At 34.6% G+C, this 20,379-nt stretch overlaps 1 protein-coding gene across 3 annotated transcripts; it reads left to right on the plus strand.

Annotated features, from left to right (window-relative positions):
• Nucleotides 1-848: 848 nt before the first annotated feature.
• On the plus strand, nucleotides 849-19,675 carry LOC128990603 (prohibitin-2-like). Of its 3 annotated transcripts, XM_054413067.1 has the most exons (9): nucleotides 850-1,091; nucleotides 4,452-4,572; nucleotides 6,278-6,503; nucleotides 10,139-10,264; nucleotides 10,986-11,093; nucleotides 12,365-12,442; nucleotides 13,920-14,016; nucleotides 18,226-18,300; nucleotides 19,504-19,675. In XM_054413067.1, the coding sequence occupies exons 1-9, from the start codon at nucleotides 962-964 to the stop codon at nucleotides 19,515-19,517; spliced, it is 975 nt and encodes a 324-aa protein (XP_054269042.1). In that variant the 5' UTR covers nucleotides 850-961; the 3' UTR covers nucleotides 19,518-19,675. The 3 variants fall into 3 exon arrangements, with proteins under 3 accessions (XP_054269041.1, XP_054269042.1, XP_054269043.1); XM_054413066.1 differs by lacking the exons at nucleotides 18,226-18,300; nucleotides 19,504-19,675 and adding an exon at nucleotides 16,201-16,526 and having other exon boundaries at nucleotides 849-1,091; XM_054413068.1 differs by lacking the exon at nucleotides 18,226-18,300 and having other exon boundaries at nucleotides 852-1,091.
• The last annotated feature ends 704 nt before the right edge of the window (nucleotides 19,676-20,379 follow it).

A 20,379-nucleotide genomic window follows, 5' to 3' on the forward strand; every position in this document is an offset into this window, starting at 1 on the left:
AATTACAATAATTATCGTATCCTACCATAAAATATCGTATATGGTAGACCTGACTGAAGCGAGCAGCTGATGCCATTCCCACAATGCAACATTCTCTTCAATTATAAGCTATGCCCCAAAATCAGGATTATAAGGTATGACTCAAAATCAGGATTATAAGCTATAGAACAGAATCGGAATTATAAGCTGCGCCACTATTTGACCATTATAAGTTGTGAAACTGAAAATGTGTCATACCTTATAACGTTTTAGAGAAATTGTGGCATAGCTTATAATTTTTCGTGAAAGTGTGGCATAGCTTATAACTGATTATAAGCTATGCCACATTTTCAACATTATAAGCTATGGAACAAATTCACGATTATAAGCTATGACATTATAAGCTATGACACCCCACGTTGCGATCATCTTTACTTTTTATTTCTATGAGGGGTCAGCGAACGTTTTCTATTGTTCATGAGTTCGTAAAGAAAAATAATTTAATAAATTAAATTTAAAATTTCCATATGTTTATACACTTGTACTAATTTGTATTTGTAATTTGTATTTGTACCTAAATCAATGTACTAAATTTATTTTTTCTTGTATTGACTTGTCTAATGGAAGTATTGTCAGTTTGGCCCAATAAATTACTTATTGATTATTTATTGACCTACATATAAAATTTGATTTTTGGATTTGATTTGAAGCTGTCGAAACTGAGTAAAAGCTACATGTGTACAGCTTTGCCTATGCTGTGTTTTCTTTTCGGTTTCTGTTTTCTTCTCTCTTCTCTTCTCTGTACTCTGTGTCTGTCTGTGCTTCACGATCACGATTTGGTCGAGCCTTGCATCATTCTTGTTTTAGGGAATGGGAAAATTAAGCATTTAAACCGATTTAAAAATTTAGTTCAAATATTAATTATAGTTAAAACGCACATAACAAGTTTTTGTTGGTTGGAGTGTAACATATTTAGTCGAAAATGGCTCAATCTAAATTGAACGATATGGCGAATAAATTTGGAGGTAACCCCAAAGGCTTAGGGACCGGACTAAAAGTTCTTGCTGCAGCCGGCGCTGCCGTTTATGCTGTTAGTCAGTCAATGTTCACAGGTAATAAACCAATAATTTAAACTAGCCTATAACAGCCTGATTTGGTTTCCTGTAAAGTTAAAAAAATTCACTATTCCAAGGCTGAAAATTGTTACATCACAAGCCCTGTTGTGACCTAGCTGGGCTTACTTTCAATGTAATGTCAGCTTATCTAGATACCCTACCAAATTGAATTTAGATCTTATTTAAACTTAGTTCATTTTTAGGGTACAGTTCCATTTTTACTTAAGTTAGGCCTACTTCAACAGGCTACTTAAGTTAGCCTACTTGTTCGAACTCTAGGCCTAGGCCTAGTCAATGTTCACAGGTAATAAACCAATAATTTAAACTAGCCTATAACAGCCTGATTTGGTTTCCTGTAAAGTGAAAAAAATTCACTATTCCAAGGCTGAAAATTGTTACATCACAAGCCCTGTTGTGACCTAGCTGGGCTTCCTTTCAATTTATGTCAGCTTATCTAGATACCCTACCAAATTGAATTTAGATCTTATTTAAACTTAGTTCATTTTTAGGGTACAGTTCCATTTTTACTTAAAAGTTAGGCCTACTTCAACAGGCTACTTAAGTTAGCCTACTTGTTCGAGCTCTAGGCCTAGGCTATATTTAGTTAAGTTTAGTCAGGCTACTTCTACCGTATTGGCCTACCAAGGTTAGCCTATTAAGTAAGTTTACATATGTTAATAATACAGTAGGCCAGGACCTACCTAACTTATATGCAAACATGTTTAAAATAATTCTTTGTTTAACCCATTATTTCAAGCACAAAACAGTCTTTAGGTCTAAAGTTTATTTAAATTAACAAACTGGTTTACTACAACATTCACCTTCCTAATCTTAGCCTATCTAAGTTAGGCTAACTTTCTTCAAAACATTTTATGCAGCCAAAGACCCGCATAAAGTCAACCTTGAATGATTTTGGTCTTTGTTTACTTTGGAGGGGCGTTCTAAGTTACCGAATTTTGAAACATTTTTGTGTTATTTCTGTGTCATATTAATTGTACCTGCAACTAAATCAACTTAAATTATTGAATCTAGTAGTTATTATTGCATGTAAGCGGCTTTGAAAGAAAAATGTATATAATAATGGTATTTATTCCGTACAGGTGCCTCCAAACGATTTTTTAATTTTGATATCTTACTTTATAGTTTTTTACCTCCTGAATCCAAATATACCATTAATTTTCACCGCTGATGAATATTTCTCAAGATATCGCCGTAAAAACATACCTAACATTACTATAAACAAGATAACTTAGGATGGATGACATTTACAAGTGGAATGAACTGTAGGTTAACTAAGCCTTAAGCCTACTTACAGCTGATTCTGTCACCGGCAATTTGCCTATTGACGACATTTTACTTCACTACAAAACAAAATACTCATTAGTACCTACTCCATACGTGTTGCGTAGTGCTAGCTAAGTGCTATTCTGTCTGCTACGCCGTCGCCATCACAAGTTCAGATTAAGTTAAGTGAAGAGAGTAACATGGTTGATGAGAAGAATAACATCGTTGTAGACACGGCCGCCTTTAACAACGGCCGCAGGCGGCCGTGCTTTAACTTTGTAGAAACATATCAAGTGATTCTATAGTCAATAAATAAAGGTTTACTACAATAGGAATTTCGTCACATTATTGAGATATAGATGTAATAATGGACTAATTACTCGTGGTTCTTATTTAGGCATGTCAGGGTGGTAGGTCGTGCTATATGTGAATTGGTGACTGCATTAAGTGTTTTGAAGTTAGGTTAGATTAGGAAGGTAAAGTTTAGGTTATAATGTATCGAGTTGTTAGTTTATGTCGCCTGCAGACTGTTTTTGTAAAATTAAAATCCTGAGAAAAACACTTCAAATTACTATTTCAAAAATGCTTGCATTTTTGAAATAGTAATTTGATGTGTTTTTTCTGGATTTTAATTTTACAAAAACAGTCTGCAGGCGACATAAACTAACAACTCGATACATTATAACCTAAACTTTAACTTACCTAATCTAACCTACCTTCAAAGGACTTAATGCAGTCACCAATTCACATAAAGCACGACCTATCACCCTGACATGCCTTTTCTGACATCAAAAGGAGTTTGCTTACACATTCTAGAGGTTTGGTTGGGTTAGGTTATGTTAGAATAGCACCATTTTAGTATGTAATTTCTAAACGGCGAAATATAAATCAATAAATCATTAATAAGGATAAAATACTGGTAACAATAATACATTATTAACTTGTTGGTCTTAGAAAGTGAAAAGTGTAACTTAATCAGGTGATTTTCATATTGCAGAATCAGAGTTAGCTAATTAAAGTTGTCACTTCCATTTGCTTGACTATGGTTGAAAACAATCAGCTGGTTGGTTTCCCATAGTACATTCCACTTGTAAATGTCATCCATCCTACCTTGTTTATTGTAATGTTAAGTATGTTTTTACGGTGATATCTTGAGAAATATTCATCAGCGGTGAAAATTAATGGTATATTTGGATTCAGGAGGTAAAAAACTATAAAGTAAGATATCAAAATTAAAAATTCGTTTGGAGGCACCTGTACGGAATAATTACCATAATAATATTCTGCATAAGTACCAATCAAACATATTTTGTAAAATGGCGATTGCCGTATGTACGAATAAATAAATAAATAAATAACTAAATAAACAAATAACTTATTTTTTCTTGGTTGGGTACTTTTTTAATTTATTTTTCCTCCAAAATTTATATAGGCCTAGGCCTAAAAAAATATTGCGTTTGTTTGCCCCAAAAATAGTGTCTGGGGAACGGAGTAAGTTAACTTAAGTGTCTTAATAATTTAGTGCATTAGCCTACTGATCAAGTCAATGACTAGGAAGTGTGGAAGGAACTAATATTATAGAAATGAATGTTTGGAGTGTGTCAATAACGTGAAAACTACTTGACGAATTGAGCAGATTTTTTTCCATAAATAGAGCCAATATACTTAACTACAGGCTTTGGCTAATTGAGATAGACATCTTTAATTTTAATTGGTACTCTCCTAGGGCTCTACTAGCTTATTAAGTCCAATGTTGTTCTTCGAAGTAACCTTGAAAAGCCACTCGAAATGCCACCCAACCCGGTACGGCAATTAATATTTTTATTAGGTAATACTTAAGAAGTCAAACAGGGGCGAATTTCACAGGTAACAGCTATTGTGTGATCTTTAAAGTTAGGGCCTAGGCCTATTTTTGAAAATCTTGCATCCCAGACTTAGCTACCTAATACTAAATGGTATTTTAATTTGAGTTGCTAAATTCCTACATAAATATTATTTTAGCTATTTTAGATGAATTTAGCCTAAATACAATAAAAGGCCTTGAATAAATTCCCTAATATTTTTCATTTCCAGTTGAAGGTGGCCACAGAGCTATAATTTTCAATAGGATTGGTGGAGTCCAAAACGACATCTACACTGAGGGTCTGCACTTTAGAATTCCATGGTTCCAATATCCAATAATTTATGACATTAGGTAAGTTGACATTAAGTAATTAATAAACAAGCACCCTCCTTGTTACTGTGAAGCCTTCAGCCTAAGTAGCTCTAGGTGAAGACTAGGTTAAGTCGCTTGGGCCAAAGCAACTCACCCGGTAAGGGGTCATTGCGAGTTTGAATCCCGCCTGAGGCTCCTAGGGAGTTAATGTCTGAGCACAGGCATTATTATATTGGCATTCTCGAGATAGGCTCCTGGCACAAGCTGCCAGGAAAATCAAGAAAGTCTCCAGTGTGGCAAGGCAAGCCTATGCCTTTAAAAGGGAGGATATGATTTTATATGTTCTAGTGCACTACGGTAACACCAAACAACAGTTTTTATTTTTTGGAATGAGAAAACAAAGCTTAGCCATTAGGCGTTTTTAGTTTTGCATTATTTTAGTGTACGCCTTGCATTGCAAGCCTTTTCCCCTCATTTTTTTACTAGGTTAACTTTAAAAATGTGAGTTATGGCATATATAATTTTAAAGGGAAAATTCTGAAGATTTAAAATAGGTACCTGGGTGTCTAGTAGTCGGGAAAATGGAAAAGTCAAAAGTTGAATTTCCAAATGGTCTTAAAGTCGGGAATTTTCCATGATTTTGCAGCGATCACACTAGACAACGATCACGTTTCCGTGACTGTGCAAGATGACAATCATGTTTCCGTGACCGCGATAGAGCATGATGATGTCTACATGATGGGAGATGTTCATGATTAATCCGCAATAGCGCTAGTCGACGATAACGTTTTCGTGACCGCAGGAAAAATTATCATAATTTTGCGTGGTCGCATAAGACGATGATGTTTACACAGCCGCGGAGGATGTTCACAATTTTGTTGTGATTGTGGACGACGATGTTGACGTAACCGTGACCGTGGGAGTCAATGATGATGTCCACACTGCCGCGGGAAATGTTCATAATTATGTAGTGATTGCAGACGACGATAATGCCATTTTCAAAACCGCGGGAGACGACGATGACGTTTCCGTGACCAAGGACGACGACGATAATGTCTACACGGCCACGGCAGTCAATAATGAATGTCTTCACAGCTGCGGTAGATTTTCATGATTTTTCCGCAATCGCGGACGACGACGATGACGTTTCCTTGTCCCCGGCAGTCAACATAACTTGTCACAGGAACCCATCTTGTTCAAACATATTTTTTTATTTAAAAACTAGCTGGCCCGACAGATGTCGTCCTGTCCTAATGTGGCTGGCCCGACAGATGTCGTCCTGTCCTAATGTGGTTTTATGTCAAATGCACGTTCATTTTCAAGATTAGCTCGTTCGCATCACTCAATCATGTCCTGGTTGAAGTTTGTTCGCTACGCTCACTCGCCTCCAGGTTTTAGTTAAAAATTAACACATGTTATTGTATCCTACAGCTTAATAAAAACATTATCCTCCAATGCTAATGTAAAGGTAATAAAAAAAAATTAAAATCTAACGGTTGAATGGATTAGGCCATAAATATCCTTACATAAAAACCTTCCCCAAGCACTAAGGAACACGACAAAAAAAGAATTATGCAAATCGGTGCTCTCGTTCTCGAGTTATGGAATGCTGCACCATCTAAAAAAGGGATTAATTTTTATTTAAGTACATGAGCTGGAAAGTCCTGATTTTCATCATTGACTATTTAATAACCAATAAGGTACTTGATTAGTAGATTGACCTTTGTACATGTTTATCCCTCAGGTCTAGGCCAAGGAAGATATCGTCACCCACTGGTTCCAAAGATCTGCAGATGGTTTCCATCGGACTGAGAGTGCTGTCACGACCCAACGCAACCAAGCTCCCTGACATGTACAGACAGTTGGGTTTAGACTATGATGAGAAAGTGCTGCCTTCCATCTGCAATGAAGTCCTCAAGTCTGTCGTTGCCAAATTTAATGCATCTCAACTCATCACCATGAGACAGCAGGTGAGTTTTATTTTACCAAATCTGTATAACTTATATGGCCTTGGGTTCTGTAGAAATTCCTGCATGATAATATTATAGTCAATTATAGTTTCAACAATATATTTTTATTTTTAGAGAACTTAAGTAGGGCTCAATGTGGTATAAGGCATAGTGATTTGACAAAGCAAGACATTGAAACATTAGAGTAGCCCGTTATTACTTCTAGATAGAATTTTTAAATACAATATTAAGAAGTGTTTGGTTGTAAAAAATCATTCCTCCTAATTGTCCAGGCAAATTAGATCAAATATAGGGTGTGCTCTCCAAAAAATCGTCTAAAGCTGGAAAGTGTTTTAATACCTTTTGGGGGTCCCAAATAAGACTCCTGTGAGTTTGCGACGGATTCTGACGTCTGTTTAAGTTTTGGGAGTCTAAAAACTATGAAAATTTCACACTTTTTTCAGTTTTTTTGCTTATAACTCCTAAATAACCAGTCCTAAGGAAAATGTTGTTCAAAGGTGACTTTTAGTGTAATTAATTTCGCGTCGATTGGTGTTAAATACGTCAAAATCGGCCGAGCTGTCTCTATCTTTTCAAAGCTGGGATATTTGCATCAACATGGCCAAAAGGTTGATTATTTTGCCAGTTTTCGGCTTACAACTTCTAAACGACGCATGCTATACAAAAATGCACCTTTAGTTAGTTTGGAAAACACAAAATTCTGCATATAATTTTTTTTTTATTAATCAATAACGGCAATTGATTGTTACCTACTTTGTATGGTCGCCATTTCATTGAAAAAAGTATTAAAGTTAAAGTTGGAAAATTTTACTAAAATTGGTAACAACATAGATCCTGTCCTTAAATGGATTATGAATTATTAGCTACCGGTAGTGGTTTATTCCATGTGATGGTCATCCAGAGGTTTATCTAAGAAGGTGTGATGAGAGTAAGACCCCCTATGTAATTTTAAGTCTATTATTGTTGTCTGAGGTTCCGAAAATTCTAGGATTCATCCCAACCACATTATATACGATCTATCCCTGTATTCATCTTTCAGTTTTTGGCTTACATCTTCTAACGCATGCTTTAAAATAAAAGGTCCTGTTGTTAGTTTGAAGAGCATAAACGTCTGCGTAGAATGTTTTCCAATTCATCAAGATTGGCTTCACCATTTAACCACTATTGATTGTTAACACTAGATCAGATGCTTGTCAAGTTTAAAATCTTACCATTGAAATCTGGCAAACAACCAGTCTAATTACCAAAAACATAGGGGATATGGCAGTGAATCTATCCACTAGTGTGACGTCATGGATCCTGTAGCATGGCCTATGAACAAGTAAGTGCTCATGAGAGCAACAACTTTCTGTGGAGAGCTTTTCCGAGATAGGAAAATCAATGATGGGGATCTAGCCCGATGGTTCGCTGGCAGGCCCATCGCAGTGAATGCTACCCATCAAATTAAGGGATATTATGGGATCACCTCTTCAACATATTATCAGCAAGTTGTCAATATAAACTCCACGGATACAGTGGGATCAAAAAGAAATTCATCAAATGGTTCCAGTGTCACGACCCATTTACTGAAAATAGTTCGCTCATGTCAATCAGCTCAGCAGTTATCCCATATGATAGCATCAACGCGAGATATGTATAAAGCATAATGAAAAGGCACAGCTTGCAAGAAAATCGTAAATAGGCAAGCCTATAATGACCATAAACTGTGCAGAATAAAAGGATGTGGTGACCTTAATTGCGAGCTGTGATGGCAACAGCAAAGATTAAAGAAGAATCTGCCCCCTCAGTCAGCACGTGATATTCCACATTAAATCCAAGCCTCAATTTGAATCGTACTTTGGATTAAAAATAGGTCCGTACCCACTAGCGCAGTTTGATGAAGAAAGCGTGATGTAGAAGAGTCGAAAATCTAACTATTCATATAGCCTAAAACTACTCATGCTGTTTTTCTCCAATCAATGTAGATCTCACTGTGTTCTGACGGGTTACAACGCTTGGCGAAGTTGCAGAAGCAGGTTGGCCCTATACATGGTTGGGAGCAGAAAATATCCAAATCGTGTGAGGGGTTAGTCTCTTCTAGAAGACACTTTCAACTAATTTTGAATTTGATTCTAACAAAAGGGGATGCTCATCCACCAATCCTTTAGAGCTCATTTAAAAGTGTACTTAATTCAGAGAGATAGGTATGGAAAATGAACGCCAATGGGTTAACTCCCATCACTACGGTTAATCCACCGGTTCGACAAGAACTTCTCAACTCTGTACCTATCTCGTCTATCGTGTACATGTTAAAAAAGAACATTATCTTGCTCCTTTTGAAATGCAGGGATATAATGCACTACTGTCTGAAAGACTTGCAAGGGGCACGAGTATCTCAATTCGATATCTAAAGAAAAATATGGTACCGAATGTCACCATTTGTGGCAAGTCCAATAAGACCAAAGAATGAATCCTTATTCTTAAGATTCCAATGATGAGAAGTAGAAGTATATGGTAAAATCTACAAAAACTCTCAATCGTTTTTTTTAATAGGCTAAATATATAGTAAAACTATGTACATCTGTCCCATTATCATCTTTCGTTTATTAAGCTAAAAATAACATTTTTGCTATATTTAATAAAATCTTTCTCGTTGTAATATCTTATTATATAGTAGAATCGCTTAACACAATTTTGGAGTGTCCAGAGATGAGATCGTATAAATGGGAGCTTAGAACGAATCCTGGAATTTTTGTAACCCCAGATAACAATATTAGATTTAAAATTACATAGAGGGTCTTGCTACCCTTCCCTTCACACATTCTTGGATAAACCTCTGGATGATAAACTCATCCATCTACTCATCCACTAAATCATAATTCTACGCCGAATTTTGTGTTTTCCAAACTACAGGTGCATTTTTGTACAGCATGCGTCGTATAGGAGTTGTAAGCCGAAAACTGGTCAAATAATCAACCTTTTGGCCATGTTGATGTAAATATCCCAACTTTGAAAAGCTACAGCGGCTAAACGGCTTGGCCGATTTTGACGTATTTAATATCAATCGACGTGGAAATTAATGCACTAAAAGTCACCTTTGATCAACATTTTCCTTAGGATTCGTTATTTAAGAGTTATAAGCGGAAAACTGAAAAAAGTGCAACATTTTCATAGTTTTTCGACTCACAAAACTCAAGCAGACGTCAGAATCCGTCGCAAACTCACAGGAGTCTTATTTGGGACCCCCAAAAGGTATTAAAACCCTTTCCATCTTTAGACGATTTTTTGGGGAGCATATGTCTAATTTGCCTGGGCTATAAGCAATTTTCAGGTACCAAAATTTCATAAAATAATAATTTTTCTAAACTTAAGTTTGGAATCGGTACGGTAGATTTTTGGAATAGTGGTAGGTACTCAAGCTATTTATAGGATTGGATTAAAGTATTTTCATAAATTTTTAAAATTTAAATGAAATTTTTAAATGAAATTTCATAAAATTTTTAAATGAAACTTAAGACCTTAACTGATCTGTGTGATGATTTATCAGGGAAGGATGGTTACGCAATCATGGTAGAATCACATCGGCAAATTGTTTTTCAGCACTAAGGTTTTTGATATTTTGTCGTTTTGTGAGCCTACATTATTTAATGTTTCAGGTTTCGCTCAAAGTGAGACAAGAACTGATAGAGAGAGCGCAAGACTTCAACATTATCCTTGATGATGTTTCTATTACTGAATTGAGTTTTGGAAAGGAATACACAGCTGCTGTTGAATCAAAACAGGTAATTTAACCACGTCCAAAAAACAAACAATTTAAAACAAAAATAAAACAAACACTTTTTTGAGGTTCTTTAAACTTGTACACAAAGTCTTTGAATACATGGGCCTATTATAAAATACTTGGACACAAAGTAGGTCCACTAAGTAGTAGAACTACTTGGTGTTTCCCTTACCTAGTGATCAACTCTTTAGACTGACAATGGAAATAATTCACATGAGTATTTCAACCTTTTTAGCCCCACCAATGTTAATGTTACACCCTTTAAAAGTATGCACCAGAGCCACCCAAAGTAATTGGGACTGGACCCTGCTGCTTTTAACAAACTGTTAGAATTAGCCAGAAATTCTGTACAAGTTCATACAAAATTAGACTGTAGATGGCCATATATTGCTTCAAGGTTGAATAAATCTGTGATTATCTATACAGGAATTTTGGCAACACCCGTGATTGGGTTCTTACAACAAAACAACCTTAAAATGGATAACCGCTGATGGTGCTTGGCAATTATTCCAAATTTCCAAAAATCACACGTGCAATTCCCAGTTTTCAAATCGGCTGGAAACCCTTGGGTATTTCAGAAAACTTAGCTGTCCTGATTAGATCATGATTATTCAAATGATCGGATAAGCTGGACTGTGGTGTTCTTAAATCTTTGAAATTATTACACATTTAAATTTCAAGTACTTTCTACGACACAAAACAAATTAAGTTGATATTTTTAGGTAGCTCAACAAGAGGCCCAGAGGGCAGTTTTCGTCGTAGAAAGAGCCAAGCAGGAGAAACAACAGAAAATCTTCCAAGCAGAAGGAGAGGCAGAAGCTGCCAAAATGATATCCTTTCTAATATACCATTCTTTTAGCGATTTTCCCAATAGGGAAGTAGTTATTACCGTAGGTAGCATGGTAAGACCTAGGTCCGGGACCGATTAACTTTTACATTTTGATCTCCCCAGAGGCCAAAGACACCATTAGTCCAAATTAGAGAGAGAGTTATATATGTGTCCGTGACCACGATAACTTGAGTAATATTTGTCCGATTTTGATTAAATTTGGTTTAAAGGTGTAAGGCGGGGTAAACTTGAATGAGTTTGCGAACCAGCATGATTGGACCATGAGGGTTTTATGGAGTAAAAATTTGTTTTTCTCATTTTTGACCCTCAAAACACACAATTTCCCAATTTCTCTCTTGACATTTTTAAAGAGCTTAAAAAAACAAATAATTTAGTATATCAAAGTGTTTTTGTACAGTTATTGCCCTAACGGAGAAAATTCAAAAAGTTTTAAATTTAAATTTCCATACGTTATTCTTATGTAGAATATTGTAAAATATTGTAGTTTGCTTGTTTATAGATATATTTTGAGTTCATATTTCTTATCTAAATTAATTTGGCAAATTTATTCATTTTATACTAAGCTATTAATATTTTACTAAAAAAACACTTTATTAGTTTTCTTGTAGCAGCAAACTTAGGTACTCATTAAACCGACGTTGGTTCCAAGCGTGTGTTTGCATGTGATCCCATTTGTTCCTAGGTTAGGTACTTGACTAACGCACGTTTGTTAAACGCGGCGTCTAACGCCTTCATCAGAACAGGGTGTTACACATATAACATAAATAACACTATTTTAAAATATCTACTAAAGAGAAATTTCCAGCCCAAAAAAAGTTCCCACTCTTACTTAAAAGGATACACCTACAACCTACAGTTTGAGGTGGATCATGTTCTAATTTACCATGGTATTAGCACTTAGCAGAGGGAGAATAGTCTTAGGGATGAACTGTAATAGGTAATAAATTGTGGTGGAAGGAGAGCTGTGTTTTTTTTAGTTGAGCCTAACTATCCTATCTTAGAGCAGAAGTTTATGGGATGTATATTCGGTAGGCTAACTCACCTATTTGGCAGCAAAACTGTGGTTTAATTAACTAAATTAAAGTTTTGCATTATCCGTGTAAGTTGACTTATTCATTCAAGTCCCAAAAGAAAATGTAATTATATTTTGTTGTTAAAATAAAACCTCTTTTCTTTGACGGTTCTTGTATTCTTGTATGTTGTCAGCTATAATGTATTTAAACATTTAAATTTCCCTTAACTCCTATGCACTTGGGTCAGGCGGTCGGCATGAATCCTGGTTATCTCAAGCTGCGAAAGATCAGAGCTGCCCAGAGCATCGCACGAACTGTAAGTAATCAGATTATCGATTACAAATTGTTCACCTTTTAATTTGTTCTTGAATATGAAATGTTCAGTGTTTTAAACTTAACAATTTCCATATTTTTTGGTTTTATGTTAATTTTAATACTGTTAAGGTTGTTAATTAACACTTCTTACACTAGGGCAGTGGCTATATTTTTATCTCCTGGAGGAATAAAATATATTTTCCTACAGTCACCCGACAAAGTTGGCTTCCTTGTACTGTTTATAGTACATAAAGCTGCTAATTGCTGCATATTTATACTTTGTCGTACAGTTTATACTTTGGCGCACATCAGGATTCCAACGAAACAACACAAAACAGCGTGGTTCTATTATGCACGTAATCCGTGTGCGCTTGGAAATAGGTTGGCAACACTTAAAGATAATAATACTATGGCAGCTGATTGAATTATTACTACGATTTAACCTGTCATTTTGTGTTTATAGTTTGTTCTCTTTTTGGTATTTCTGAACTTTCTGGACTTTTCTTTTAAACGTTTTTGAAACATTCCTACGATCTTAATAAACAAGAAAATATCTTTAAAGCATTTTTTAGGCGCGGAAGCCACTGCAAATTACAAAAATATACGGAACTATTTTCTCAAGTCGCGGAGCACATTGCTTGCCGAGGAAAAAATAGCGGAGTGATACGGACCGGGCACTTATTTCTCTAGGGCACCTATTTGTGTTGCCAGCTGAACCTAAAAACGATTTGTATAGTGTTTGAAAGACTAATTATTTATATGCTTTATAGTGACTGTAGGAAAAATATAATGTGTAACATGAGTGCAAAAGGCCTTTGCTGCACTCGAGATCATTCCAAAGTAAACGTTGATCTCGTGTGCAGCAAAGTGCAGTTACACAAATAACTGTTTTCCTACAGTAACCTGACAAAGTGGGCTTCTTTGCACAGATTATAGTACAGAAAGCCTTACTTTGGCACACAGTTTTTACTTTGACGTACACCAGTATTCCAATCAAACAACACAAAACAGCGTGCTTTTATTATGCATGTAATCCGTGTACGCTTGAAAATAAGTTGGCAACACTAAAATATAAGACTACGATCACCTGGTGCAGCGTTTCCCATTTCGTTCCATGTTTGGATTTAACCTAACCTAAAAACGTGTTTTACAATGTTTGAAAGACTAACTAATTATATGATTTATAGTAACTGTAGGACAAATATAATGTGTAACACGAGTGCAAACTGCCTTAGCCCACTAGTTACACAAATAACTGTATTGTGTAGATTACTACACATTTAACATTTAACACTTAAAATTAAGTTTGTTTAACAGCAGGGCTGTGCAAGAGTTTTATTGTTTTGACGGCGTGATATAGTATTCAATATTGACTGTCGAGTCCATTAAGTGCCTCGCTGTTTCTCTGTACGCTAAGCAATCAAGTCAGATAGGAGAACATAATAAATGGATCCATCAATGTAAGGTTTTGTTTACAGATCGCCAACTCTCAGAACAAGGTATACCTCAGTGGTTCCGCCCTCATGCTGAACATCAGTGATCCCGCTTTCGACGACCTCAGTAATAAACTTAAAAGTAAGAAGTAATTTAAACACTATTCTCGTAGTTGTGTAAGTAGCAGTCAGTTATCAGTGCCTACAGTGAAACAGTGAACTGAAATTCCTTTGTTATTCACTCCTGATATCAAAGTCTGTTATCGGCCCTGTGCCATTGCGGGAGAGGTTCTGATTGAGTAATAATTATGTTGTTAGGGAAGTGTGATGTTCAATTTGTTTTATTTTGTTATGTACCCTCTGTTTATTGCATTTCATTTTCATAAGCTGCTGGTAGTTTGACAGAAATTTATATGAAGTTGTTAATAAACTGTATAATTCAATCACTGTTTTAATTTATGTAGCTGCTCCTTATTCCAGTTCCAATGCATGTGTAATTTTATTGATTTAATTTTGACTCTCTATGTTAAAAATGTGTAAAAGTAACATTGTAAAACTAAAAATATGTGATGTCCTAAATTATCAACCAAATGTGTATAAGTTGATCAATTTTGGATCAATTAAACTTTCAAGTTTTTGTAAATGTTTATCTATGCCTTACTCTGTACACTAGGTCTATATATTTTACAAAAAATATTTTAAAAAAGTAAAGTCTCCTTGAATCAAATTTATTTGTATTTACTAAAATTAATTCAGCCCACCTAATGCTGAGCTATAAGGAATACTTCCCCTTTTTCATTCGTTTGTTTGAAATACTTTTAGGATTGGTTCAGATTCGATATATTTTATAAAAATCATTAAGGCCTAAGTTTGTTGATGTGCCGAAATAAGACTTTTTCAATTAGAGCCACATTATGAATTTTAGGCAGGATACTACTAGGGGTCTGCAGGTTCCCAAAATTCTTAGGTTGGAACAGGCTAGCAGTTGATTAACAATGTTATTCTTGTTTTGTTGGATACTCATCACTAAATTAAAATTACCTGTATACACAATTTACAAAAAAAAAAAGGAAAAAAAGTTGACTAACAGTCAACGCCCAAGTGAACCAGAAATAATTTTTGGGCTAAGCTCATGTCGTCTCATATATATTACAAAAGTGTAAGCTGCTTGATTTTAGATTGCAGCACATGTTCAATGATTGCATGGTCAAAAATTCATGATTTTACCACAACCACAGTAATAACCCATGATTTTGCCACGACCACGAGAGATGTTCCTGATTTTTTCCCAACCACGGAAAATTGTTATGTACATTAGGCCTATTATTTACAATATTTTTATTTAAAAAAATATATTTTCATCATACTGTCCGGAAAGCAGCCATTTTTAATTCTCTGAATCGACAGCAAAATCATCGTTTTGGGATAACTTCAAATAGGAAACAAAAAAAGTTATTGTACATTTTCGGTTTGCTAACCTAAAAATTGTTTCAGTGCATTATGAAACCTCTACTAATCACAGGATATCTAAAGATATATTTGTAAAAAACAGAAATTTAAACATTTATGATGACTTTGTATGACCTAAAATAATGTGGTCTAATTTTGGAATGATTAGAAGGTTATTTACACACCATGATGAAAATAGATCTTAATGCAGTGACAACTATACTCTCTATTTTAAAAGAATGGTTTTGATTAAATTTATCAATTTCTCCTGTGTGCATATTGTAAACTAATGTTATTTTGTTTACCATGTAAAGCCCATTAACATCTCAAATCTATTTTGAAATTGTACAATTTCAAACACTGTTAGGTTTGTTGAAATGGAGACCTAGGCTGACACTAGGTATAAAATTAACCAGGCGTAGTTTTTATAAGGAATAATACTTGGCTTGGGAACAAAGACAGAACAGATTGAAAAGTTGTTGGACTGATCTTTAGTTTTTCCATTAGTACAGAAGAAATGGATACACAACTATCTTCCATTAAACAAAAGACTTGAGGGTTTTGCAGGCAACTTAAAGCTCACAATTAATTTAATGTTTTACCCCTCTTTGGGGGCTTTCAAGAAGAAATTTTTTGAAAGTATTCAAAACAAATGTTTTAAAATAAGTTGTAAGTATTTTTCCGAGGATTTTAAACTTGGTTTCCATCACTTCAGGTAATGTTTTAAGCATAACAAATTGTTATAAACTGAGACTTAATTTATCCTAGAATATTAAATGTTTTAAAATACTATAACATTAAACAAATATACATATATTGAGTAAATTCTGCTAACCAAATTGTTAAGATCGTAAATGGAGGTGAGTTTGGTTTCCAGGCCCTCGATCAAGCTATTCTCAGCACAATTCTGGTCCTGACTCGGAGGAGACAGTCGCAGACACCGTACAACAAACTGCCGCTCAAATTGTCAACAGTCGCTCTTAACTTTAGGCTTTTTACAATCTTAGACGCATTTCTTAACACTAACTTATCAGAGGATAACAGTTCAATTGAATTGAAGAGCTTATCATTACTGTAAATTGGTAACCATTTTGACATTATCCAGATATACGCCAACATCACTGTGGATATTTTACGTATAGGTCCTAACCTATTTGATTTATTGGCTTTTTCATGATGGAATAGCCTCTGGATCGTCTGAATGAATTAATACAGGTTTAGATTACCTGTTTGCTGTCAAAACAATACTTGATGGTAGTACGATGACTACAGCTGTTTCCTGCTTTTTAAAGAAAGTACGAAACAGCTGTAGTCGTCGTACTACCATCAAAGATCATTTTGACAGCAAACGGGTAATCTAAACCTATTTTAGTATTGGTATTTTATCTGTACCATTCTAGATCAAGTAATATAAATTTTTATCTTTTTGGTTTAGCTTATTTGCCATATTTTTGTTTTGCTGAAAGCAGCTTTAGTGGATGTTATTCTCCCCTTTAAGCTATAACCCCCTTGTGTGTTATATTTTAAATAATTAAGTACTTCTCACAATTCTATCTTACTTCCACTCTCTACCTAAATTATCTACTATCAATATTTTCAATGCCTTTCCAAATATTTTATTCAAATTTCCACAGTTTTATCTCTTTAACACTTGACCTTAATCTTTCAGCTTTCTTCTTTTATATGTTCTCAAAAGTTTTTAACAATCTTTTTGACCTATGAAGTTCAACTTCATAAACATATTTCTACCCAAAGCTTTTAATTTATTAATTACTGATTCATTTGTTTTATTGTTGCCAAAGCTAGAAGTGAATGTGGTTAGCTTTAATTTAATAAATCTTAGCATATCAGTGCTTTGCAAATAAAGTGGTGTAATGGCAGTAATTTAAAAATTCTGTATGACCAAAAAACAGTACTAGTTGTAACTTAAAAGAGATTTGTGTTTTGTGGTGTATGAGTCGACGTATTTAGTGAATGAATTATGAAACAATAAGAATTGTAATGCTAGAAATAATATATATGTGTACCAAAGTCATGTTTTGACATTAAAATTATTTACAAAATGTATCTCCTCGTTGAATGTTGGACCTTTAAATTCCTACTTTTGTTGGATACATAATTTTGTTGTTGAAAATATCTTATTTAATCGTTCTCTCTGATGTGTGTTTCTTTGTTTTACTTTGATTAAAGAATTGGTTAAAAAGTCAACATAACATCAACACATTATTACTGTGAGTGAACATATAAAAATAAGAAAAAGTCCAGTTGTAATATTCATATATAGTTGGATTGGAGGGAGAGTTGCCCAACGTCCAAATGTCACTACGTCCAATGATATAAGTCAGTGTCATGACGTCCAAAATATAGTTTTTGAGCTGTTTCACGACGTCCAATATAATTTATTTGACTGTTGCACAACGTCCAAATCTCACAATGTCCAAAAGTACATTTACTGCAAGAAACATAGTCTTTCTACAAGCTTTGGACGTCATGGGATTGGTCGGTGTGCAATAGGGCACTTTATACTCTTAAAAACTTAGCAGTAGCACCATGTCTAAAGCCGCTGCCAGTTGCACAACGTCCAATGGCTCAGTGCTAGCTGCTGCACGACGTCCAGAGCTCCTGCATATGGAGTAAGGTTGTATTAGGTTAAGTTAGGTTAGGTTAGTATGTATTACAGGACGGTGAAACAGTACTCACAGTGTGCAGGCACACTGGACGGAGAGGGACAGCGCTGTGCTATTGGACATCGTGCAACTGCTACTTTCATTTTATATTGTAAGTCGTGAAACAGCTCAAAATTTATATTTTGGACGTCGTGCAATGCATATCCTGGTTGGAAAACCCGTAGAGCATGAAGATAGAGTTATTCATATACCCACTATAAACTCATACTTTATAGGTGGCTCCAATGGCATTACAGAAGAAGAGAGAAAAACAGTTTTGTCTGAATATATCCGACTCTTACAATCACAAGGTTTTTTTTTTTTTTTGCAATCGTAGTATAATTTGTATTTTTCACTCTGTATAACCACTCTGAGCCACACTCTTTTTTACACTTCTAAAAAGTCAGCTAGAAAAGTGAAACTAAAGTTTTGTGTCTCTTTCCATTACAAAATGGTGGATGTTTAAGCATTGTTTAAATGACTTAAGTATTTTTTATTCCAAACAGAAAGCACGGTCCTTTTTTTTAAAGCTCATTTTTAATGATGGTGAGTTTGTTATTTAAAATATTACTGGGGGCTTGAACAAAACTTTTCTCATTTCGATGAAATTTGGTATGTGGGGTCTAATCCATAGTATCTATCTAGGCGTTTTGAAACGTTAATTGTTAAGGGGCATTTTTTTATTTAAGAACCATAAAATAACAGAAAATGGGATCCACACGAAAACTGTTTTAACGATTTTGATTAAAATTTACTGTGTTATTGTTCTCTTAAGCCTGAACAAACTTGCAGAACCCCCTGTAAAGTTAACGGTTCAAAGTTTAATGCAATTTTTGTAATTTTCCCCATAAAAAATCACAGTCACTCCCCTTAACCCATCATAATATACTGTTTCACCCTTATTATAATGGAGTAGGATGTTCAATTTTTTTGTCAGGATAATGGGAGGTAGTATGTGTTTGCAATGAATACAAACCCTTTAAGAAGCGCAATGCCATTGTTAAAAATTCAGTCTGGGAACATTTTAATTTTGGATAGTTCCCTCGGCGATCGCTAGGTAGACTATCGCGGGTGCGGCCAAGTCAGCTGACTGAGTGAGAGAGTGAGACAAGGATCTGCTTTGAGAGAGATATAGTAGCACGGCCGCATGAAGCTCAATTCAAGTGGCAAAATTCCAGTCTAACTATTCTTTTTAAGAATTTCACTTCTTAAAGGGTTTTTTATTCATTGGTGTTAGTTTGCTGACACTGTTTATTTCATTTTTATTTGTAGTAAGTAGCTGCTCAATTGTTTCATGTAATTTGCCTTTGTGTGCCCAGTTAAGCTTACTTTTGGGATTTTCCGAGAGGTAAAATTGATATTTTATTTGGATTAGTATGGAAATCATACAAAACAATTTTTTTAAGGTTTCATAATCATTCAATCCTAAAATATTGTAACTCTGGCAAAATAAGAACACTTAATTTACTTAACTATTACTGTTAGTTAACTTGTTAAAATAAAACTTGTTTCAGGTAAATTTGTCTAAAGATAGCTTTCTGGTCCTGAACGAAGTACCCATAACTATCAATGAGTAATATAGTGACAAAAAACCAATTCATGAAGAACTACGACAGCTGTTAAATGCTACAATGCCACATTAGTGCTCAAAATGTTTTAATTTTAAATCAATAAATGATTGATGAACACGTTTGTTTTGTTATTAAAAAATGTATGAATGTGTTTCAAAACAATGTAGCACTTTATACAATATTTTGTAAAATCTCATTTTTCAATGATAATTTTTAAACAGAGGCTACCAAGATAAATTATACGCTCAATTTTGTATCTAAGATAACAACTAAATGATAATATCTCGACCCATAAATTAAGTACACTTAATTAAAAATGCTATTTTTCCTATAATAATTTCAACATCTTCACTTCTCGAAAGTGATATTAAAAGTAGCTTGGAGAAGATTTTCATACTTTGGACCAAAATTATACATTGACCGTGTGTCAGCTTTTAAATCTTGGCTGTGTATTGTACAAATGTGTATTGTATATAATTGTAAAGAATTAATCTATTATTTGTGAATGGATTGATGGTAACCTATTTCATCACAAAGGTTAATGGCGAAACAAGTCACTGTTACCATATCGCTAAGATGGCGTAACTTTTCCATCTACTTAACTTTGATCATAAACAATAACTCATCCCCTAGTTATGCAACCAAACAGTAAAGCGCAAATTATTAAATTATAAAGTAATAGAAACAAAATTTTATCATCATTAGCGATAAGTGTCTCCAACTTGAACTAGACACGAAAAGCGAGCTTCAAAATGTAAAATAAGATGAGAAGACTATTTGTGTTGGTTAGTCTATGATAGTACCAAAAGCCAAAGGAGG

The sequence above is a fragment of the Macrosteles quadrilineatus genome, unplaced genomic scaffold (genome assembly GCF_028750875.1).
Source record: "Macrosteles quadrilineatus isolate MER2022 unplaced genomic scaffold, UCM_ALF_1.0 Scaffold_3__2_contigs__length_128488019, whole genome shotgun sequence".
Classification (NCBI taxonomy): domain Eukaryota; kingdom Metazoa; phylum Arthropoda; class Insecta; order Hemiptera; family Cicadellidae; genus Macrosteles; species Macrosteles quadrilineatus.